The following is a 24,288-nucleotide window of genomic DNA, read 5'->3' as shown; positions in this document are numbered from 1 at the left end:
CTTGCTTTTTCAATGATCCAACAGATGTTGGCAATTTGATCTCTGGTTCCTCTGCCTTTTCTAAAACCAGCTTGAACATCTGGAAGTTCATGGTTCATGTGCTGTTGAAGCCTGGCTTGGAGAATTTTGAGCATTACTTTGCTAGCATGTGAGATGAGTGCAAGTGTGCGGTAGTTTGAACATTCTTTGGCATTGCCTTTCTTTGGGATTGGGATGAAAACTCACTTTTTCAGTCCTGCGGCCACTGCCGAGTTTTTCAAATTTACTGGCATATTGAGTGCAACACTTTAACAGCATCATCATTTAGGATTTAAAATAGCTCAGCTGGAATTCCATCACCTCCACTAGCTTTGTTCGTAGTGATGCTTCCTAAGGCCCACTTGATTTTACATTCCAGGATGTCTGGCTCTAGGTGAGTGATTACACCATCATGGTTATCTGGGTCATTAAGATCTCTTTTGTATAGTTCTTCTGTGTATTGTTGCCATCCCTTCTTAATATTGTCTGCTTCTGTTAAGTCCATAACATTTCTGTCCTTTATTGTGTCCATCTTTGCATGAAATGTTCCCTTGGTATCTCTAATTTTCTTGAGATCTCTAGTCTTTCTCATTCTATTATTTTCCTCTATTTTTTTGCATTGTTCACTTGGGAAGGCTTTCATATTTCTCCTTGCTGTTCTTTGGAACTCTGCATTCAAATGGGTATATCTTTCCTTTTCTCCTTTAGCTTCTCATATGGTAGTTTTATTCCTACTTGCAGGGCAGCAAAGGCAACACAGACATGAAGAACAGACTTTTGAACATAGTGGTGAAGGAGAAGGTGGGATGATGTGAGAGAAGAGCCTTGAAACATACACATTGCCGTATGTAAAATAGATAGGAGAAGTTTGCTGAGTGATGCAGGGAACTCAAAGCTGGTGCTCTGTGACAGCCTAAAGGAGTGGGATGGGGAGGGAGGTGGGATAGGAGTTTGAGAGGGAGGGGAGGGGACATATGTGTACCTATGGCTGATTTGTGTTGATGTATGGCAGAAACCTTCCAATGCTGTGAAGTAATTATCCTCTAGTGTGTGTGTGTGTGTGTGTGTGTGTGTGTGTATATGTGTGTGTATATATATATATATGTATATGTATAGAGAGAGAGAGAGAGAGAGAGAGAGTGTCCCTGACATCAATAGGAAGGGAAAACCCATGAAACAACCAGGCTCATAGGAGATAGCAGTCATTAGATGGATGCCATCCTGGGATATAAGTGCCACAGGAGTTCAGAGGAGAGAAGGACCCTGGGCCCCAGGATGGGCTTCTTGGTAGGGCAGCTACATGTTCAGAGAATTTATGTGACATTCAGAGGAGAACTAAAAAAACCAGGGAAGGGGAGCTAGAAACCTCAGGTTTCAAAAGAAAGCAAAGCCAGGTTAAGGTATCAGTGATGTTACATGTGGCCATGTATATCTGGCCAGATGTTATATCTGGCTCAGTCTTGTTGGAAGCTCAGATTAAGGTAGGCATACAGTGGGCACTAGACACTGAGGGGGACTGTGTTTTATTAAAGCTACAAAACTATAAAATCGGTTAGTCAGTCCTCTTAGGGGCAAAATGGTGCTGAGGGGGCTTTGGAGAAAAGAAATGTAGGAAAGGCACACAGGAAGTACTAGGGTGGCGGGTGGTGACCGTGAGAGACGATTAAGTGGAAACTGTGATACTTGAGTGGCTGTAAAGGAGGAGCTGCCCATGGAGGCACCTGGAGGAAAAGCCGCTGAGGCAAAGGGATGAGCAAGTGCAAAGGCCCTGAGGTGGGAGAGTCTGGCATGAGTAAGAAACAGCAAGGAGGGCTGTGTGGCTGGGACAGGCAGAGTGAGCTGGGGAGCATTAGGACCTGGGTCAGAGTAGTAATGATATCAGATGTGTGTGGGTCCCGCTGGCCAAGGAGGTCTCTGGGCTTTTTAGCTCCGTGAAATGAAGAGGCATTTCAGGGTTTTGGTAGAAGGGTGACATGATCTGACTTGTGTTTCGAATGCTCATTCCAGCAGCTTTACATAAGGACAGAGGCAGGGTTAGGAGTCTGCTGCAGCTACAGAGACAAGAGCTGCTGGTGCCTCTGATCTAGTTGGGAGCTATGGGGTGGTGAGAAGGGGTCAGACTGTGGGCATGAGCTAAAAGCAGAGCCAACAGGACTTGCGTATGGATTTGATGTTGGGGCTGAGAGCAAAGAGGAGTTGGTGCTGCTGCGAGGTCTGGGTACAGCTGGATCTTGTTGGTCCCAGGAAATCTTATCCCAGGTTCTCAGAGATAGTCCCTAAATGCTGGGCCCAGATTCTCTAAACAGAACTCAGAGTTTGGAGTGGGTCCCAGGAGAATTTGTCAGAGGATTCATTCTCCCTAATGATACCCACACTTTGGTGGTATTAATTTGGGCATGTTAACATAGTCCTGTTGTTTAAATATGCTTGTGTTAATTGACCAATAAAATTAAATCATTCTTCTGAGCATGTTTAAGCATTTTACAATACCTGAGTCTTTTCTATTGGGTTTAATCCACTGTAACACATCTCCGATCCTTTCTCCTGCCAGGTCCGCTCCATGGTGAGTGACTTTGCCGTTTTCCTCACTATCTTCACAATGGTGATTATTGATTTTTTGATTGGAGTCCCATCACCCAAGCTTCAGGTTCCCAGTGTATTCAAGGTAAACAGATCTTAGGGTACTTAGTGCCAGTATGTAGTTCGTAGAATCTGATCCCGAGTTATTTCAGGGGCCTCTCCTTGCCCTAATCATGTGTTTTGTGGTCCTCTAAGTCTGAGTCGTGCTGCTCACACCATACCATGCAGAAAAGCAAACTCTTCAGGCTTGACTGAGTTCAAATCAGAGAAGTCAGAAAACCTAATGTTGTTTAATGAATGAAAAGCCTTATTTATTTTCTTAATGCCATTTATTGTCTTTAAAATGTGAAGATTTATAACAATGAAATGTGGGAACTTGCCTGGTGGTCCAGTGGCTAGAACTCCATACTCCCAATTCAGGGGGCTGGGTTCGATCCCTGGTCAGGGAACTAGATCCCACATGGCTCAACCAAGAGTTTCCATGCCACAGCTATTAATAAGATCCAGTGCAGCCAAATAAATAATTTAAAAAATAAAACAATGGAATATTTATAGTTATATAAACATATACCAAAGACTGTGGGAATGTGGGTCTCCGGAACAAGTTCTGGTTCACAGCACTTCATTGAGCATCAGCTGTCTTAGGAAATCAGGAAGGGTGAAAAGGCTCTTTGTAGGCCTCAGTCCTGGTCCTCAAGTATCTTGCCCCATGAGGAGGTGAGGTGGTGGAGGAGCTTCACCCTCCTTCTAGGGCTCCCACCAGAGTAATCGTGACATCTCTTCAACCCTAATTCATTGCTTGTATATCTGTCTATAATCAATACTGTTGATCCAAAAATCTATACAAAAAGTAAAACAGATGATCTAAACATGGGGACTCGAATCTGTTTCAGTTTGGTGGTACCTACTGAGGAAACTGAGAAGATAGAACAGCTGAGCTCAGTTCCACAGATCCCCACAGGGTGGAGAGAAGAGGAAACCTGGGTGTCCTTGGGGACTGGAGAGGAGCCAGGAGAGGAGGGAATTGGGGGGGAGGCTGGGGAGGAGGAGGAAGCTGGGAACGCAGGCCCGTGGTAACTTGTAAACACCTGGCATAGTCAGCCTTCGTCTTCCCTTTCTCTTTCCCTGAAGCAGGCCTGGTTAAAAATATCTTTTTCTGTATTGCTTGAAAAAATTTTATTTAATTTTGTTAAATTCAACTGAAATTCCACCCAGTTAGAAATTGATGGATTAAAAAAATCCTCTTTAAAAGTATATACCTCCTAGAATATATATCATACTCACCCTGTGTGAATGAGTGCAGTCAGCTTTTTCTCTAATAGCTGGCTGAGGTCGACAATGCAGGAGGAATGGATTTTGTGTAAAAATAAGTAATCTCGGAGCATTAAGCAGTTCTTGGAAAGGTTTCCTGATGGGTAGGCTTCAGATAGTCAGAAGGCACTGCATTTCTGGGACATGTGGGAAGAAGGCCTCTGGAAGATGGGAGAGACGTCAGAGAAAATGGGGGAATGTCAAAGGCAGTGCTGCTCATTGGCAGGCCTCCCTTTCAGGAAGCAGAGAGAACATTTTCTTCTTTCTTCTCTTCCCTATTACACCACATGACCCCCAGTGACCAAGACCCAGTCTGAAGGCTAGTACTGTTATTGATGGGTTAATGTCAGTTAGGGATTAATAAGTTTTTGTGTTGACCTAGCAATTTAACAACCATTTAGAACATTATTACTAAGGAAACACAGATTCTATAAACTTTCAGAACCTAACCTATTAATAATTTGGAACTTGGTGACATTATTGAAGAGTCTTTGAATCCTAGAATGATAACCAATGTGGAACCAAATACTTTGGATTAAAGTATTTGCTTTGTTCATGAGTTTGGGGCCAGTTTGTATCCCTGGCCTTTTATCTTCCATCCCTACTTGCCAATCAAAGTGAACTTTTCTTCCCCAGAGTACCCTGGCATTTTTTTCTTTTAGATTTAGAAGAGTTTAGTTAGAAGAGTTGGACACGACTGAGCGACTTCCCTTTCAATTTTCACTTTCATGCATTGGAGAAGGAAATGGCAACCCACTCCAGTGTTCTTGCCTGGAGAATCCCAGGGACGGGGGAGCCTGGTGGGCTGCCGTCTATGGGGTCGCACAGAGTCGGACACGACTGAAGTGACTTAGCAGTAGCAGCAGCAGTTAGTTTGTAAGATTTATAAATAGTGGTCTTACAGGGTCACTGAAGAGGATCCCAGATCATGCGAGTCCCCAGATTCAGTGTTTTGGGCTCCTCTCTCAGGTCTCTAGGGCCTGGACCTTGTTTCATTGCTGATGGGAGGCGGTCTTGGACCAGGCCCCTTAGATTCCACGTAACTGACTCTGTTGCCTTAATTTGTGCTGTAAACATACATGATATGGCTTCTGGTAGGGGGAGTAGTGAGGAGGATAATCAAAGTTATTTATATTGTCTTTCAAAGTTATAAATTATTCTTTAAACAACAGATTTTGTTATTAGTTAATATCTTTTATCTGGGTCGATGCAGAGATAAAGTCACTTTTTCTGTACACAGGAGTTTGGAGAGCCAGGGAAGGAAGTGAAGGATTAGTGAATATTCCATAAGAAATTGACAATTGAGGACTGACTCTTTCAAAGGGGATTTGAAACAAGGTCATAGATTTTCTAAGGAATTGCTGTATTTCATGCCTTTTTTTTTTTTGAGAATTTTCATTCAAGAATAAAAAGAAATGTGGTTGTTGTGATTCAGTTTGATCTGTTTTGCCCTAATGACTACAGTTAACTTAAAATACAAAAATAAAACCTTGCTTTTCCCTTTTAGCCCACAAGGGATGACCGAGGGTGGATTATTAGTCCCATTGGCCCCAATCCCTGGTGGACTGTGATTGCCGCAGTTATCCCAGCACTGCTCTGCACTATCTTAATATTCATGGACCAGCAGATCACAGCTGTCATCATTAACAGGAAGGAACACAAACTCAAGGTAAGAAAAATTTCTGACCTAGAATAATGGCATAATAATAATGGCAACCTATTACATCTTTAAAAAATTTTAGGGAAAACCCATTTAGACCAGGAACTGTAGAACCTGGGTGAAAGCAGTTATGGAAGCAGTTATGGAAGCAGTTATGGAAGCAGTTATGGAAACTCATAGAGAGTTTCCAGGGGTTTCTGACGCCTTCATTAATGACAGAGATTGGTTTGGAGATGAAACTAGAGTAGAGCATGTTTGTACAATGTGAAGGAAGCTTGGACTCTATTACTCTCCTCTCAGACCTATAGGGGAGGTTGGTGGGCAGAGTTCTTGGTGGTCCCTATATGGTCACATGCTCTGATCCAGGATTATCTTCCTGAGGGTCAGGTTAGGGCTTGGACCACTGTTTCCTGGAGACAACTGTTCTCCCATTGGTGTCCATTAATGAGGTTTCCAGACTGAACTTTGAGCCCAAGAATCCTAGGAGGTAGGGTTGGTGCCAATACATTGATTAGTGAGAGGCTTCATGACTTGTCTCTATTCCTTCATTCCCTAGTGTAGGCAACATCCATATTTGGCAAGGAATGGGGAATGTTTATAGGAACCTTTTTATCGCCAACTCCTGTAGAGTCGACCCTCTAGAATGGTCAAGATGTGTCTTTGGCTACTCTGCCGAGAAAGGATGAATCTTTGAATATGTGATACTCAGGGTGAGATCTGGGGACACTTGGATAAAAACTGGATATTGGCATGTGTAGGACACGCTAAGGTTTCTCTTTCTTCTCTGTTCCCTCCAAACCAGGAGGGGCTGCAAGACTCTTCTGGAATCCCTGGACCCCTTCCTTATCCTTCCTGCTTTGGGCCTGAGACTCTTAGCTCACTGTCCTATGTCCCACTACAGCCAGCCCACTGATGGTGATGGAGACTCTGTTTCCCCACAGAAAGGATGTGGCTACCACCTGGACCTGCTGATGGTGGCCATCATGCTGGGTGTCTGCTCCATCATGGGCCTGCCCTGGTTTGTGGCTGCAACTGTCCTATCCATCACACACGTGAATAGCCTCAAACTGGAATCTGAGTGCTCTGCCCCTGGAGAACAGCCCAAATTCTTGGGCATCCGAGAACAGAGAGTGACAGGCCTTATGATCTTTGTGCTGATGGGCTGCTCAGTCTTCATGACAGCTATATTAAAGGTACAACCATTCATTCTCTCGCTAGGTAAATATTAAGTGCCTGATGTGTGCTGGGAATGCAGTGGTATGATAAATAGAAACACATACAAATACCTGCCCTGAGGAGTTTATTCTGAGGGGAGCAAGACAGATAAGATGTAGTTAAGGAAGTTAGTTAAGAAAATAAACAGGGTAGTTACAGAATGTAATATGTGATCAAAGGAAATATACAGTGTTGTATGATTTTATAGAGAATTAAAGGGATGTGTTTTGTTAGTGTGGTCAGAGGAGGCCTCTCTAAGGAAATGGTGTTTAAGATGAGATGGAGCCAGCCCTGCCATGAGTGGTGGGAGAGGACATGGGGGAAAGGAGAAAAGCAGTCTAGACAAGTCCTGAAGTGGGGAATAATGATACATGTTCTGGGAGCTACCAGGGCTGTGTGGCTCAGGGATGTAAAGCAGAAGCACTGCGAGATGAGATTGAAGAGGGCAAGGGCAGAACATGTAGGGCTTGTTAACGCTGGTAAAGGTGACCTTCAAAGGGTTTTAACAGTAGAGGGACATTATCCATTTAGTCTTTTTTAAAAAGATCTCTCTGGCTTATATCTAGAGAATAAGTATTTAAGTTTGCGGAAAAATAGAGGTAGAAAGACTGGTGAGTCTATTACAGATGAGAGAGGATGGTGGTTGGATAAGGAAGTTGGTGGTAAGGAATGCATAAAAGGCATAACTTCTGTATATCTTGGAGGAGATCAGGTCTTGCTGGTTGATTGGATATGGAATGGGAGAATAGAAACATAAAAATGACTGCTAGGTTTTTGGCTTGACCATCTGAGTGCATAGTGATGGCATTTAAGGCGGAGAAGACTGTATGAAGGAGGAAGTGATTTTGTAAGGGATGGGCTGTGATCAGATTTGAGTGAGATGTCTGGTAGGCATCTGAGTGGAGAGGCTAGGTGGGGGTTACTAAACTAAAAATATAAATGTTGGGAGTCAGCAACACATAGGTGGTAGTGAGAGCCAGGGGCATAGATGAGCTCACTCGGGGGGAAGGGTAGCTATAAAAAAGGAGGAGTGGAGAGAAGAGCAGAGTCCATGGAGGTCCAGTATTTAGAAGGTGGGTAGAGGAGGAGACAGCAAGCAAGACTCAGAGGGGCTGCCAGAGCGGGAGAGGGAGAACCGGGAGCGTATGATGTCAGGGAATTCAAGCGAGGGCAATGATTGATTGGAAACTGTCTGGAAAAATGAGGACCAAGCCAAGATCATTGGGTTTAGTAACGTGGAAGCCTAATGAGACTTGCCAAGAGTAGATTCATTGGAACAATACAGTAGAAGCCTAGGGATGGGGACCTGAAGCGTGTATAGGTGATGAGGAAGTAAAGAGAGTGTGGGCAGACAACTCTATCAAGAAGTTTTTTCTGTTGAAGTAGAAGAGCGAAATGGGCAGTACTGGTATGAGACAGGGGTGAAAATAGGATTTTTGGAAAGATAGAAGCTACTTTGAACATGAGGAAAAAATGTTTTTGTGGGTGAAAGGCCTGCCTGTGGGAAAAACAGGATAAAAAAGAAAGTTCAAGCCCCAGCCATTGTGGAGCACTTACTTATCTCCCTTGCCTCCTTCTCCCACTTTTTAGTGACTCGTCAACCACTTCAGCCTACAATGCAGATGCTGCTTAAGGGTGCAAATTGGCAGAGGTGGGACAGGATTCTGAACCCTCCTCCTGCCCCCTTACCTTCCACTTGATCTTGCCCCTTCTCCTCATGCCCCACGCCCCCACCTCTGATCTGGGTGCCATCTGGAGGAGCCCAAAGGTGTCTGCTCTTTGGAACGTAACCATGAGTCATTGTGGTGGGCATTGCCTGGCGCTCCTAGAACAGTCTCAGGAGGATTCTCTTAGGAAATCATTCAGTAGTTCTTCTAACAAGATTAGCACCAAACTGATAAGTCTACTCACTCTAGAGCCAGAACAATGTAAAATCCAATGGGAATTTTCTAGTTCAAAGAAGAATTATGTTTAGAAATGTTCTTTAGCCCCAGCATAAAAGCAAGTTGAGTGTAGTCTTTGCAGTGACATTTTCCTTGCCTTAATTCCATGGGCCTCATTACCTCACAAAGCTGCTCTGAAAATTACCTAGATTGGTATAATGTGGGAAGTGTGCGTGTGTATTCAAGTGTAATAGAATCATGTTGCCATTTCTCCCTAAATTATTATCTGACAAGATACCTCCCTACTCCTGCCCTCAAGTCTCTGATTGATAAAAAGCAAATGCTTTTAGCCTATATTAAAATACACCAAATCCCTGAGGAGATGATTATGTGATTACAAAAGATTTAAAAGATTTCAGTTCTGTGAAAGAGATGGGTGAGTGTGTGTGTGTGCATGTGTCTGTGTGTGCATGCCTGCCCATTTCCCTGGAGGAGGAAGAACCAGATGGGGAGAAGATGTGAGGCCTATGATTTAACCAGAACCAGATTACACTTACATGTAATCATTTCATTTCAGAACAAAATGATTTGTCTCATTGTCAGCTTCTGTTTTCACTTCTGCTTCTTAATCATGTAAAAACAGCAGAAACGAATGCAGCATTTCTGCAGTGATTTTGTGACTTTGCTTCCCTTCTTGGAGGTTTGGCAGTTTATATAATCTTGAGTGTGCTATGATACCACATTGAATTTCTGGTCTCTGCCCTTTCATCTTCAGTTTATCCCGATGCCGGTCCTGTATGGAGTCTTCCTCTACATGGGAGTGTCTTCCCTGCAAGGAATTCAGGTACTATGGGGTTCAGCCAGGCAGCGTCTTCCCTCTGTGAGCTCACCTTCCTGACCAGGGAGAGCAGCTTCCCTAGGGAACCAGAAGCCAGTTCTTGAGGAACTATTTCCTAGTCTTGCTGCTTAAGCTCTTTTAGACATTCCCTTGGACACTGGACAAAATACAGTCGTGTTGGCATGAGGGCACAGAGACTTCCAGGGTGGCCTGATTCAGCGCCATGGTTCCAGTCCTTCGTCAGTTTTATTCGGCAGTTATCAGACATGTGTTAAACACTAGGTATTTTGTCAGATGCTAGTAAACTTAGATCTGGAAGGTTGGTCAGAAGCCAGACGGGCTTCTACACATGCATATGTGCACGTCAAGTTGCTTTAGTCGTGTCCTGCTCTTTGCGACCCTGTGGACCATAGCCTTCCAGGCTCCTCTGTCCATGGGATTTTCCAGACAAGAATACTGGAGTGAGTTGCCATGGATGCCACTAGTTTTGGTGCCAGGCTAAAATGTGTGTGGGGGGAGGTGTAACTGGGGGTACATTGGTGAAGAGATTGGGAAGTCAACGGAACTGCCCCAGGTAAGCAGGTATTACTTCTTGTCACACATTGTCTTTCCCCGTCTATCAACTCATTCCTCTGAGTCCTTTGAATTGAGAAAATCAGGAGCTAACTTGTGTTAGCTCATTTTATCATAGACAAAATGATAATTTAGCTACTTCTTCTATTGGTGGCTGGTTCCTCTTTGTCCTTTTGGAATGTCCAGTAATCACTTTTAAACACTGAGTTCTTTGGGCAGGTTGTTTAATCTCTCAGAGTCTCTGTTTTCCTTTTTATAATATAAGGATATTTTCTATATCCAGAATGTTGTGAGGTTTCATTTTATCTTTTTACTTTAAATAGTTCATGAAAAGCTCCAAACTCCTCCAAGAACAAATAGATTTGGGCTTTTAAGCAGAAGAATGCCATTGGCCTATTTTGTTTTCAGTACTCCCCAAGAAAGAGCTCTCTCAGGAGCTACAGTATGGATAGAAGAAAGTTGAACTGAAAATGAGAAGAGAGAGGTTTAAATGTGATGCTGTCCCTTACCAACCTTGGCCAAATGACCTGTTCTCTTTGAGACTCAGTTTCTACTTCTGTCAGGTAGAAATGGTATTAGCTACCTTTCAGAGCCTATGGTATACCAGACATGAATGGGCCCAACAAGCCCCAGGAAAACCACCAGAAGATAAGTGCTGACCCCCCTTTTCCAGTTCTTTGATCGCCTGAAGCTCTTTGGGATGCCCGCGAAGCACCAGCCGGACTTCATCTACCTCCGGCACGTGCCGCTGCGCAAGGTGCACCTTTTCACCCTCATCCAGCTGACCTGCCTCGTGCTGCTCTGGGCCATCAAGGCGTCTCCAGCTGCCATTGTCTTTCCCATGATGGTGAGTGTTAAAAGGTATTGTTCTTTATTTTTTAAAATAGTGATAAAATAGACTTAATGTAAGGCTTAGCATCTTCACTATGGTAACTGTACAATTCAGTGGCATTAAGTACATTCACCTTGTTGTTCAGCCATCACCACCATCTTTCTCCAGAACCTTCTTCATCTTGCAAAACTTGAAATTCTGTACCTGTGAACCAATAACTCCCCTCAGTCCCTGGCAACCACCATTCTAATTTCTGTCTCTATGAATTTGACTCCTCTCAGGACCTCATGTGAGTGGAATCACAGTATTTGTCCTTTTGTGACTGGCTTGCTTCACTTAGCATGTCTTCAAGGTTGGTCCATGTTGCGTCAGGGTGGGTGTTTTGGAGAACATCCATCCTAATGGGTGTGAGTTAGTATCTCGTTGTGGTTTTGATTTGGTTTTAATGTCTGCAGTGATACGTTATGTTGAGCATCTTTTCACATGTTTATTGGCCATTGGTATATCTTCTTTGGAGAAGTGTCTGTTCAAGTCCTCTGCCCATTTTGAGATAAGGTGGTTTGTTTTTGTGTTGTTGAGTTTCAGGAGTGCCTTCTGTATTCTGGATATTAGTCCTTCATTGATGGTGAGTTCCTGCTTGTTTGGCTGGTCTTCACAGACCAAGCATGTGGGGGACCTTGGGGTGTGGATGCATGTGTGTAGTAGTTTGCCATGTTTTCTTTCAAGACTATCCATCTGCCTTTCTGCCTCTCTGTATTTCTATTTATTAATATTTCTCTGTCTTTCATGAATCTGATATGGAGAGAGGACTCTTCATGTTTGTGATAATTTGCATATTATCTGAAAGCAGTATCGTTCCAGTTTAGAATTCATTGCAATCAGAAGTGTCTATAGTGATGAAAATGCACTGTTTCAAGTCACTGGGAGAGAGGAAGAGGTGTCTAGTACTGATAAGTGACTGGGACACCCCTGCCTCCTTTCAAACTGAAGCAAGGGCTTTGGAAAGGAGACCAGGAAAGCTGAACTGTGTGGTGCAACAGGTGACAATCTGTTTCCTAAAACCAGGGTGATGATGGAATACCTGCCACCCGACCACCTCACTGTTTCATCTTGCCCCCTTGATGCCTTCCTCTCTCTGGCTTACTCTATGTCATGAGAATGCTGAGCATTCAGTGGGCTGTTTGAAAGTTATCCAAAGGATGTGCCTCTGGAGGGAAAAGGCAATGAGGGTAATATCGAGTATTCATTTACATACTTTTGAAGTCTGTCTTACTGGAAGAATATTCAAGGATGAGGAAACTTTGGGGTTCTTTTCCCCTAATCTCCTAGATATATATCTTCCTGATGGGATTCTCAGTTTTGTCAGAATACATGTAGGGTTCTGCATTGGGGTGCTGTGTTCAGGGCTTGAGTGTTTGGTTAAAGAAATAGCAAATTCCCAGCAAATCCTGGAAGGGATACTTTCAATTTTGGATTTACTGTGAAAATAGTTGTTGAAATTAAGGGGAAATGAATGCAGTTAGCCAGATTTGCCCCATTTCTGATCCAGTCACTGGATTTAGCTGGTGAATAGCAGTCAGTCCACACAGGGCATTCTGGGTTGTTATTGGTTCTCCTTTGGCTGAAATGGCCCTTATGGGGAGAAAGTGGAGAAGTATTTGAGAACTCTGGTCATTTCTATTGAGTTGATTAGCTGTCATATTTTAGGCAAGTTACCTTCTCTCCCTGGGCCTCAGTTTCCTCATTTATAAAATGAGTGTCAAACCTCGTCAGAGGCCAGAGGCAGAAACCACTCGAGATCCATGCAGCGGACATAAAGCAAGGCTTGCGAGTAAATGTACAGGCAGAGGGCCAGAGGAAATCCACATGGCCCTTCAGGGTGCCCTGACCCTGTGGTGGCCCTGCTCAGGTTGGGTATAACTGGCCCCACCAAAACCATTTCCTAGAGAGGCTTGCCACCCCTGTCCTGCCCTCTAGCCCTTCCTACTGGCCTTGAGGCAGGAGAAGACAGCTCTTAGGGCAATCTGACGATGAGGGTTTCTCTTTTCAGTGAAGAAATTAAATTAGTTCAAGTAGGAAATTAATAAGTTTAGAGTTGTTATGATGATAGTTAAATAAAATATTGTGCATAAAACACGTAGTATCTGGTATAGAGAGCCTCAATAAAAGGCAACTATGATGATTGTCGAGTTTGATTCTGCCTGACATGTCTTAGTCTGCTGTGAACATAAGACGTGGTTTTTTACTCCAGAAGGGAATACGCCCCTTTAATTCATTTTCTTTATATTTCTTCAGGTTTTGGCCTTGGTCTTTGTCAGGAAAGTCATGGATCTCTGTTTCTCTAAGCGGGAGCTGAGCTGGTTGGATGATCTTATGCCTGAGAGCAAAAAGAAGAAGCTGGATGATGCCAAGAAGAAGGCCAAGGAGGAAGAGGTCATAGTTCTTACACCAGCTGCACGCTTTGGGGCAGCCTCAAATTACAGAACATAGGAAGGGCCACATGAAAGTCAGCATGTCTGGAATCCCAAGGGTTATATTTAGGATCGGGGAAGATTACTCTGAAGATATTCTCAGCTGATGTCTGTCCTTCATCTTCAAATTTGATAACCAGTTGTTTTTTCCTCTGTTTGTCTACAGCCTACTTACCAGGTTTACACTTAGAATATGAATATGAACCTGCTTTTATTATCAGATTGAATAGTTTATGTTTTCCCAAAGGTCTAATTTGATAATTATTCAAAATCTATTATTTTCTGAGAGTGTTTGTTACGTACTTAATTGCAGATGTGTTGTGGTTCATAGAGATGACTTGTATAGGACTTTCTGTCCTTTCTCACTTTCCTGAGCACTTGGCTTCTGCCATCCACACAATGGACCTTCTGTCAGTGGCTTATAATATGTGCAAAGAATGGATGTTCAGCAAAATGAAGATACCAGTCCAAGGATGAGCCTGAAAGAGTTTCCACATCCAGTTAGTGCCTGAAGTAGGCACTTTGAAATTCATTTTAGAGGAATTTTTCCCCAAAATCTTGAATTTTGAAAATCTTGTGTTATTTTTTTGAGATGTAATTGACCCATAATATGTTGTAAGTTTAAGGTATACAGTGCAATGATCCTATATAAGGATAAGCCAAAAATTCAATCCCTGGGTCAGGAAGATCCTCTGGAGAAGGAAGTGGTAACCCACTCCAATATTCTTGCATGGGAAATCCCATGGACAGAGGAGCCTGTTGGGCTACAGGCTATAGGGTCGCAAAAGAATCAGACACAACTTAGTGACAAAACAACAACAACAAGCCTAAAGTAGGATAGTCCAAAAGTCCACAGGCTAACTAACACATAGGGTATGTTTTTGTGGGGGATTTCACATTGGTTGCAGAGGAAAGGAAGACTAGAGTGAGCAATGTCCTCCACATCACCAATATTTCTGTAGGGCTTGCCAGTATGGAAATTAGGAGTGATCTGAGATAAAAATCTCCAGACTGGAGTCGGTGGCATCACAGAACACTAAGGGGTAGGGCTGTGATAGGTCAATGAGATGAGTAAGTTATGGGGTTATAGTATCCAGCCTTGTGACTGTAGTTAACAGTATTGTTTTTCAGTCGCTAAATCATTTGCAATGCCATCAACTGTAGCCTGTCGGGCTCCTCTTTCCAGTAAATCGGTAGTTGTATCTAAAGGTTTACTCATATTCAGGTTCTTTTCTTTTTTTTGAAGTACTGTTCAATAGGTACAGATATTGGATTGTCACTCATTTTATGGTGAGTCAAAACTATGAAAGAACATAGCTACACTCTCTTATAATAAATGTGAGAGAAAATTAGGTAGAAATTACAGGGATTGAAAAATGGGCTGGTGTAGACTACTGGTTTCACTTGATCCAAGATAAAATAGTGTCTCCTTTTCTTGCAGGAAGCTGAGAAAATGTTGGAAATTGGGGGAGACAAGTTCCCCTTAGAGAGCAGGAAGTTGCTGAGTAGTCCTGGGAAGAACAGCAGTTTCAGGTAAAGCTCCCCAAACACGGAGGAGTTGACTTCTTTTGGTGGTTCTGTAAACATTCTGGCTTTGTGGTGGGGGTTGGGGCATGAATGCAGCTGCTGGTATAAAAAGCTAGACATTCAGCCTCTCAGTTGCAACCTATGAAAACACACTTCCTTTCATGGTTTCCTGAGGGCCTGCCGTGCGTCAGGCACTGTGCCAGTTATGGGAGTCATGGGAGGACCCTGCTTCCAGAGTTCATGCTCTCCTCAAACCAGGACTCTTTCTGCCTATCTCTGCCACCTTCCAAAGGTGAATAGGGTGCAGGCTATGCTTGTCCTCCTAGTGGGCGTGAAGTTCCCGTGCTTAGGCAAGTCTTGAGGGGATGGGCAGGGACATCCCCTTCCAGCTTGGCTCACGGCAGCTGCAGTCCTAGAAGCCAAGGGGAAACTGAACTGGGATTCCTCCAGTTCCTTACTTCTGCCAGTGATCTTAGCCTTTTGGTCTGTTCAACCTATCTGTGGCCTGCTCACCACAAATCACAGGATGCTAAATTGGTCCATTTGTGCTTTCATTCCTGGCATTTTGTTTCCACTTTGAGAGAGGAATACACAGCTGAAAGAAGCCCAGAGGTAGAGAGGGAACAGAAAAGGGAGAGAGAGGGGATCTGGGCCATCTAGATGCTGGATAATTTACTGCCGACTTACTGAATTGATTGTGGTTTATACTGAGGGAGAGAAAAGGAAAAGCTTTTCTTTGGCCTTTTAGTCATTTATTTATGACAACTGAAAGTAATATATATTTAAGGTATGCAACATTATATGTAATACGTAAATATATATAGTAAAAGAATTACTTTAATCAAATTGACAGTATATTCATCACTTCCTATATGTACCGTTTCTTTTTTGTGGGTGGAGAGAACATCTGAGATCTACTTTCTTAGCAAATTTCAAGTATATAATACATTCTTATTACTAACTATAGTCACCATGCTCTATATTAAGTCTTCAGAACTTACTCATCTTTTAATGGGAAGTTTGTACCCTTTGATCAATATCTCCCCTTGTCCCCCACCCCTCAGCCTCTGGTAACCACCATTCTACTCTGTTACTATGAGTATTCAACTTAAAAAAGACACTGACCACAAAGAAATGGAATCTTTGGTCCTTAATAAACTTTCTGTGAGTTGCCATTCAAGGAGCCAGAGACTTTGTATTCTCTGTGGTAAAGTGGGAGCCATGTTCCTTTCCTAGCAGGTGTTGCCTCCTCTCTTGGCCTTTTAGAAGGAAACAGTCTGGCATGAGGAAAGCTTCAGAGTATTGGGGGGATGGGGGTTTCTAGGAGATCAAGGACAGGATTCAAGGTCTTGAGTTTCCACTTATGCACGTTTGACCTTGGACGGTCTCTTAACCCTACAAGCTTTGGTTTCTGCACATTCAGAGTGAGGATGTTAATCATCTCTGATGCTATAATCGTTAAGATACCACATTGTAACAGACCTGTGTAAACTACAAATGGAAAAGATCTGGCCATGTAAATGAGAAAAGGAACAAAGAGTGCTTAGCCCCATGCCTGGCACGCAGTGAGCGCTCAGTCAGTTGTAGCCCCTGATGCTGCCACCAGCATTGCCAGAGGGGCCTGTCAGAGGCGAGCAGAACTGTGCAGGCAGGGCTGGCCACTGGCCAGCACCCCAGCCCAGCCCTCAGCTCTGACTCACGGGCCACCTTGCCTTTCGAATTCCTACCATCTGGTTCCTCGTGCTGTGAGAGCTGTGAGGCGAGCCCCCTCAGACTTCATCTTTTGCCTTCCGGTGGGTGGCGGGCGTCACAGACCGAGGTATATGACTGATTTGTATGGCTGACACTGACTGTCCTGAGCATTGATTTCAGATGTGACCCCTCCGAGATTAATATATCTGATGAAATGCCTAAAACCACGGTCTGGAAAGCTCTCAGTATAAATTCTGGAAACACAAAGGAAAAGAGGTAAAGAGAACTATAATTGCTGATTTTTATTTATTTCTGGCTTTTAAAAATAGAGATTTTGTTGAAAGTAAACTGTATTTTAGGTGTAAAATTGAATTTATCTGTTAAATAGCACATCTAGGACTGCCGCTAACCTCACAGAATTGTTATAAGCCTAAGAGAAGCAAAAATGTTTTCCAGCTATTTGAGCAGATATATTGTTTTGAGCTGCCCATTTACACAAGCCCAAAGTTAGGATAGAATTATTTTGGAATGTAAATTTGCTTTATTGTTTCATTCCCTTCATCCTCTTTCTATTTCCCATTTCAAAATCGGTAGAGCATCTCTCTGGTGATTGCAGCCATACAAACTGGAAAATCCTTACAATATTGGATAGTGTTGATAATATTGATACAAAGTAACCTATTTAACTTGTTCCATAATGAGAATTATTGTCTCATAAAGATTTTGAAATATTAAATTGTAACTGTTTTCTTATTTTGAAAACCAAATTCTGAATATCGTTTGTCAGTAGCATAGATCAATCTTAATCTGGTTCATGAAGAAAAGGGAAAGACTTGAGGCATTTTTGCCTACATTGAGGTAGGCTGTGTACTCAAATTATGTAAATAATTTGGTCCAAACACTAAGTCATCAGATAATTGAAGGTGAAATCTTAGGTCTTACTAAAGGCAGTTTTTCTAGCTTAAAAAAAAAATCAGTAGGCTAGGTTAGGAGACTTGGCCTAGCTATTAATGCCATGTGTAACCTGGCAGACCACTGTTTCTGGCAGTTGGTTTATTCAGCCATGAAATGGGGGTAAATAACTGTCTCATTCATAAGGCTGCTCTGGAAAGTCACAGCCACTAGTGGGTGGTAGTGGTGGGTTATTTCTTCATCGAATGGGTTAAAATAAATCTGTGCTGAATGTGAGTGAAATATAGAATCTTGTTTCCTTCAGAGGAAAATCCAGGCAGCTGTCGAAAGTATAACGCACATGATTATTTTTAGTTGAGAACTAGTCTACTTGTAAATGAACTTAAAATATAGCCAGATCCAAATTGTGGTGACATCTTCAAAGTATTGTGTTAAAAGCAGGAATGAATCATGTGTTCCCTTTTTGTCTAATTGTAACACTTTTGTTCAGTCTCTTCAACTAAATGTCTTTGCTGGGCTGGAGGCTGTGGGCCGTGAGGTGCCACAGGGAAGCTCTGGTTACAGAGAAGATGGCGGGGGTCTCACAGATGAAGCGAGCCCCAGCCTGGCCCTGTCCTTGGTCCTGGCCAAGCCATGCGAGATTCAGTTATTGGTGGTGTGCGTCAGAGGGCATCGCCGGGCCTGAGCATGAAAACCGAAGACCACCTCCTGCTGGTACTTCTCTTCTTCCTTCTCTTTCTCTTCAGAACTGCCACCATTGAAGACCCAGCTTCCCACTTGCCAAACATTTCCTCTTCAGGTGGCTGGCCTGCTGAGCCATCTATATCCATTCTGCCACTGAGGATTTTCCTCAGGGAGGTCCCTCTTGCTCAAGGACAGGGTTGGGGAGCGGGAGGAGAGCAGAGAGCAAAGGGAAGCCTCTCCGGTTGCATAGTGACTGCAGGCTCCTGGGCAGCCCTGGGCCTTGGTTTGGTTGCCTCCTCTGGGGGATGCTGGTCAGACCCAGAGGCTGCCAGAAGGTCTGCTCCTAGGAGGGTCAGCACCCTGAGCATTGGCAGTGCCAACCACAACAGCCAGAAGATGCCTCTGACCTGGTGCGTCTTCCTCGCTCCCTAGCAGCAGCCTGCATAACTCAGCGAGAACCTTGAATGATGGAAGGGCCGAGAGGGACACACACACTGGACTTGCTTATCTCAGATGGGAAACGGCTCAGGGGAAAATGATGAGTGAGGATGAGCAGCTTCGCTTGGTTTCATAGATAGAGTAAGAGAATGAGCTTTAGTGGCTACAGAAGGAATTAGTTTAGACATCAGGAAGGACTTCCCAGCCTGAAGATTGTCATACTGTCTGCTTTCTGGATATCTGGCGAAAGTTTGATCATAGTTGTTTGTGAGTAGAGAAAGAGATAAGGGGTTTTTTATTGGGCATGTTGAGGAAACATCCATGTCTTGCTGCTGTCTCTTGAGGACGTATTTTGATTCCATTCCTGGAGAGATCCAAGTGCTTACATAATGTCTCCTTAGCTGCCTTAGTCGCAAACCATCATCAGCTCAATGGACCAAACCACTTTGATCATTCTGGATTTTTTTTTGTTGACACGTTTTGACTTTCAGATGTAAAAAGCCACAACGGGGAAATGAACTGTAAGTGGTGAAATTAATTCTGGTATTCAGTTTAAGACTATGTTTCTACTTTTTGTCTCCTTTTCTCTGTTGCAGTGAGGGTTTGGGCTCCATTGTGTATAGACTTTCCCTTCCTTTGTGCACAGAATGTGACTAACAAGCATGTTGGTACCCAGGGGATCTGATCAGTTTCCATCCTGGAGAATATTTGTACAGAGGGACGGCCCCTCGGTGTGCTCTCTTTCATAGGTGAAGAGTTGCTACATAATCTTATTGAAGTTTACATTCCTTAGACTCCAAAAATATGTTGATGCTATTCTAGTCTTACTCTAGGGACTTTGATATTGAAGGAATCCTGCATTTTCCTATCTCCCTATCTCTTAGAGCCACAATTATTTTTAATACACAGATGATTTTCAAAATATTTGACAACTGGTACAGGATAGATACCAACCACTCAGAAAGGATGCCTGCTATAAACAAGCAGTATGTATGGCCATACCAGTGCCGACTGGCTGAACATCACCCTGCTTTCAAATATTAAAGTGATATCCCTTTGAATTATGGGTATTGTTCCTGCTTGTCTAATTTCTATTCACAAGGCTGTTTCAGGGACAGCCTCAGCTTCCTTTCCTATGGTGCAGACAGGATCAGGCATGCTTCTTTGAACTCTATGGGCATTAAAATCTTTGAGAGCCAAAGCTTCACATTTTATCACTTTAGGATAAATGTAATCATTGTACCTGTTTACCTACCTGGTTTAGAAAAATCATAAGGCAACCCATCACTGGGAAAAGCTTTCTTGCTGCCTTTCCCTGTCCCTCTCTGGCTGCTTCCTTGAACTTGCCTCGTTTCTTCTCTGTTCCCTGAGAACATCCCTCCTCTCTTCCCCCATCTTGCCCCTCCCATCTTTTCCTGCCACCTCTGTATAGGGAAGGTGGTGACTCCTTCCTGTTCCCTTGGCCTCGGCGTGGCTACAGGGAATTTAGCAGGGAAGTCTCCACCATGCAGGAGAACTGGGTGACAGTGTCGCTCCGAACATCTGTTTCTGCACACACTGATGTCTCATGACGCCCTGTCCTGTGGGCTCCCTACTTTGGGAGGCTGTGCCAGTCTTTTGGGGCAGTTAAATTTTCCTCAAACAGCAGCTAGCTCCATTTGTGCTGCATCTCAGTGGCAGGAACCACTCCATACTCTTCCTCTCTCATCTTTCCCAAATCCTACCCAGCACTCAGCCCCAGTCCTGGCTGCTTCCCAGCTCAGGTCTGTGGCTGGTGACTATGGGTGGCAGAGTCAAGTTGGGACAGTGTTTAGGATAGGAAACTGAGAGTGATAGTGAAACAGAGGCCTCGTGTGTATATGTGTGTGTATGTGTGTGCATGTGTGCTTACCGATAAATAAGAGTATATCCAGGAGATTTCATTGCTGCTACTGAACAGCCTCGTGCATCTAAGTTGTGGGGACATCAAGAGAATATGGTCCTTCCCCGTCTAGGACTTCCCTCTCTAGCCTGATAGAATTGCCTGAGGACAAATGCAGTAGCTTAGTCTTAGAAAAAGGTGTTTAAGCTCAATATTAAGGAAACACTGATTTAGGGGTAGAAAGCAAGGCAGGTAGTTAGGTAATTCCCATGCCCAGGCTTGCTTGGGCCAGAGAAATAATCCACCTCTTCTCTGACGAGGGGAAATTTCAGGAGTAGTTTGAGTGTTGACAGTCAGTGTCCTGATAGGCTGGTATTGTAGAGTAGGAAGGGATGGAGGCCAGGGATTAAGAAAGTGATGGTGAGTGGAATCTTTGTTCTAAGCAGAAAAAGTGGCATCTAGTGGCATTACTAAGTGGGTGGGTTACTTCCTAATTTATGACTTAAGGAAGGGTTGGTCTAGGGAGAAGGTGAAGGTCAGCAGAAATGTGTTGTGAAATTGCCCAAAATGTTGCTTACATAAAATGCAGGCTAATTCTTTGTAGCTGTTTATGATTTCAAACTTCTGATGATGGGACTATCAGGAGAGCTGGTCTTTACTGCACTCAGCTCCTGTCCCCTCTCCTTGTTCATATATTAAATTTGCCTTTGGGGTAGAGAGCTAGAGAACCATTCATTTCCAAAACAGGTTATAAATAGTTGCTCTTTCTATTTGTCTGGGATAGGACTGGCTTTTAAATTAGTCATAGATATTTGATCAAAATCTGGTAAGCTAAGTCTTAGGTTTGGTTAACATCTTAGGTTGACATCTGTGACCTTTAAGAGGTCTCTGCTTTGGGGAATCTGGTTTTTGGTCATCCAAAAAGGACATTTCCCTGTTTGACTTTATTTTCTACCTATTCTGTATTCTAGACTTTCCTTCTAATTAAGGAATCAGTAATTCTCCCTGCAACTTCTCTGATGATTTCAACGTCCATGTTCAACATGTCCAGGTTTTCCTGATGCATAGGAGAAGGCTTGAGCCAAGAGCCCATGGCTTTCATTCTAACTATCATTAGACATATTCTCCAGTATGTTCTTTCTACTACTTTGTTAGCTTCTCTAAATGTCTGCCTTTGCAGGAGAGTTAGCACCTCCTCTGAGGACTTTTAAGCACTCTTTGCTAGTTCGTTACTGCATTTTCCTTAGACTTCTCAGGTTCCCAAGCCACATCCTGGCAGGACAGTCGACATGCATCAGATATTCTCAGCTTTCTTGACTGTCTCTTGGTCGTAGCTGCCAGACCTTCTAAGGTAGAGTTTGTTCCTGCCGGTCCTAACTGGCCAAGTGAGACATCATCTCAGTTCTGCCCCTTTTTGCTGACCTAGCTTTTTCAAGCTCTCTTTCCCTCCTTTCTGCCTTTTCCTCAGTCTTTCAAGTTCTTCTTGGAGGGAAGGAGTTTTTGGTCCGAGGTCCTAACAGCCCCCGCCAGTGGGGGCTGGGAAGAAAGGGGGGGAGGTTGGATAGTTCTGGGGCTGCTCCAAAAAGGAACTTGATGGTTATTTGCCTTATTTAGGATGAGGGACTATGAATTCTCAAGCCCTCAGGCTCATCCATATTTCAGTGTAAATAGAGAAAGACATTCCAAAACCAAATAGAAGGGATTTTTCTACCAAACCTACTCTTTATCATTCTTGGTGCCCCTAGGGTCTTGCATTAATTATAGAGAATGGGGTAGTTGACTCAATTCACATTTCTTTAGTTTCTTTATTGGAAGGAGGCTGACTTTCACAACCAAAGAGGTGTGAAGTAACTCTATCGAAAGAGGGAAGGAGTGTCACATGAATCTTTTCAATAGGAAACATCAGAAAGGGGAGCAATTCAACTACAGGCATAATTCTTTTAGGAGATTCTGTGCTCAAAGGGAATGGAATGGTTTCTGATCCTTCTGAAAAGAAAAGGAATAGCATTTGCTGAAACCTAACTCACTTTCAGCATTGGAGAATATAGAATTTTTCTTCTAGCTGATGGCACTAATATTTCTGAGCGGGAGAGAGAGCCCACCCACGGCCCTTTCCCAAGCCCAGCAGGAACAGCAGAGCTCGGGTTCTTTTAGCAGGTTTGCAGTCGATTTCAACTTGCAGGTTTTCCACACGTGCAATAAACTGGATGTGCAATTACTCCTTTTGCAAAAGAGGCCAAAATCCTTCTCCCCACACCTCTCCTCCATATTCACTCCTCCAAGATGATAAGCCTCCCTCTTGTTTATCTGTGTCTGTCTGTCCGACTGGTTAGATACAGCTGCCCTCCCAAGCACATGGTGTCAGGTGGAGAGCACAGCGACCTTCCCACGGAAGGGGACGGCTTGAGGTGCTGGTACATTTCCCTCGTTTTCTATGTTCTTCTTTCTAGTAGGTCTCCTGTAGAGATAGAGATATTTTTGTTTTAGAGATTCCAAAGTATATATTTTTAGTGTAAGAAATGTACCCTCTCCACACTCCATGGTGTAAATAGAACCAAGAACACGTGTCATTGTGATAATCCCCTAGCGATCTGTGGTAGCAACAGGACCCCTGTCCCTCACCGCCTAGTCTCACGGTCTGTGTCTGTGAACCGAGGGGGTGATGGTGACACCTCTGCCTGCCCAGACCTTCCTATGCTCAATGGGTGAAAAATAAAGTCTGTGTAACTGTTAATACCTATGGTGTTTTTTGAGCTCGAAACGCGGGATCTGAGCCAAGGTAACCACCTTCCAGACTCGGGAAGAAGAGTTATGAAGATGTGGGGGTGGGCCTGAAGAGGGGCCTATACACTTTCCTGCGTGCAGATCCTGAGGATCCCTGGCTGGAGCCATGGAAGAGGCTAGACTGCCCTTTCTTTGGGGACCACTTAGACTTATTTTTGGGTCAGGGGACAGGATAGCATGAAAAGAAAGCCCACCTTGGAGCTACAGCTAGGCTGATGAGACCAGTTACTAATATTTAAGGACTTGCCACTGTCTACAAATCCAGATTTTAAAGATCTACAGTCATTCCAGATAGTTTTGGTTTTAGGGGGCGTGAGGCTCCATTTCTCTTCCTCTCAAATCCAGTCATTGGAGGGATGGAGGAAAGGGGAAGAAGGAAGGGTTGGAGTAAGAGTAAAGAGGTGAGTGAGGGAGGTAGAAGGGAAGGGTAAGGGGAGAGCCAGTCAGCCAGCCTTGTGGAATGTGACTAGAAGGGCATCAGCTGGAAGCCTCCTGAAACCAGCCCTTTGTGGCTCTTCCAGGAAGGAGAACCAAGACAAACGGGTGTGGGACACAGGACAAGCCAGGATTAAGTCACAGGGGGTGTATGGGAAGGTTCCTGTGCAGGAACTGAAGCCAGTTTTCACCCATTAAGTTACACATGAAAAGTGCTCAAGATGGTACCTGGCACACAATAAACATAGAGTAAGTAACAAGAAACCTGGAGGAAGGTGGCTCCTGGGTTGGTTAATGGCAGCAGTCGCATCAGGGCTCTGGTCAGATTTTCTGCAGTTCTCTTGGTTTTCCCCCTCATAGTCACAGGATAGCTCCAGAAGCTCTGGTCGTCACATCAGGCAGCACAACTCTTCAGTACAACAGAGGGTGAGGGGGCTTTCTCCAGCTTCTCTCTCTCTCTCTTTTAAAGGAGAAAACCTCTCCCAGAAGCCCCCTGTCCCCAACATGTCATTGGTCAGAATTGAGTCATATACTCATCTCTAAGATGGGAGAAGGGGATGGGATTATCTTGTTT

General features: G+C 43.8%; 1 protein-coding gene across 1 annotated transcript in view; it reads left to right on the top strand.

Moving 5' to 3' along the window:
- Nucleotides 1-23,912, top strand: part of SLC4A8 (solute carrier family 4 member 8) — a 66,648-nt gene extending 42,736 nt beyond the window's left edge. The window contains exons 16-24 of the mRNA XM_052640542.1: nucleotides 2,570-2,683; nucleotides 5,417-5,578; nucleotides 6,511-6,762; nucleotides 9,443-9,511; nucleotides 10,752-10,925; nucleotides 13,206-13,343; nucleotides 14,823-14,914; nucleotides 16,781-16,876; nucleotides 23,801-23,912. Coding sequence (XP_052496502.1) covers nucleotides 2,570-2,683; nucleotides 5,417-5,578; nucleotides 6,511-6,762; nucleotides 9,443-9,511; nucleotides 10,752-10,925; nucleotides 13,206-13,343; nucleotides 14,823-14,914; nucleotides 16,781-16,876; nucleotides 23,801-23,912 — 1,209 coding nt within the window. The remainder of the gene's footprint in view (nucleotides 1-2,569; nucleotides 2,684-5,416; nucleotides 5,579-6,510; nucleotides 6,763-9,442; nucleotides 9,512-10,751; nucleotides 10,926-13,205; nucleotides 13,344-14,822; nucleotides 14,915-16,780; nucleotides 16,877-23,800) is intronic.
- The last annotated feature ends 376 nt before the right edge of the window (nucleotides 23,913-24,288 follow it).

This window comes from Budorcas taxicolor, chromosome 5, assembly GCF_023091745.1.
Source record: "Budorcas taxicolor isolate Tak-1 chromosome 5, Takin1.1, whole genome shotgun sequence".
In the NCBI taxonomy this organism is placed as follows: Eukaryota; Metazoa; Chordata; class Mammalia; order Artiodactyla; family Bovidae; genus Budorcas; species Budorcas taxicolor.
This window is presented reverse-complemented; position numbering and strand designations above follow the sequence as displayed.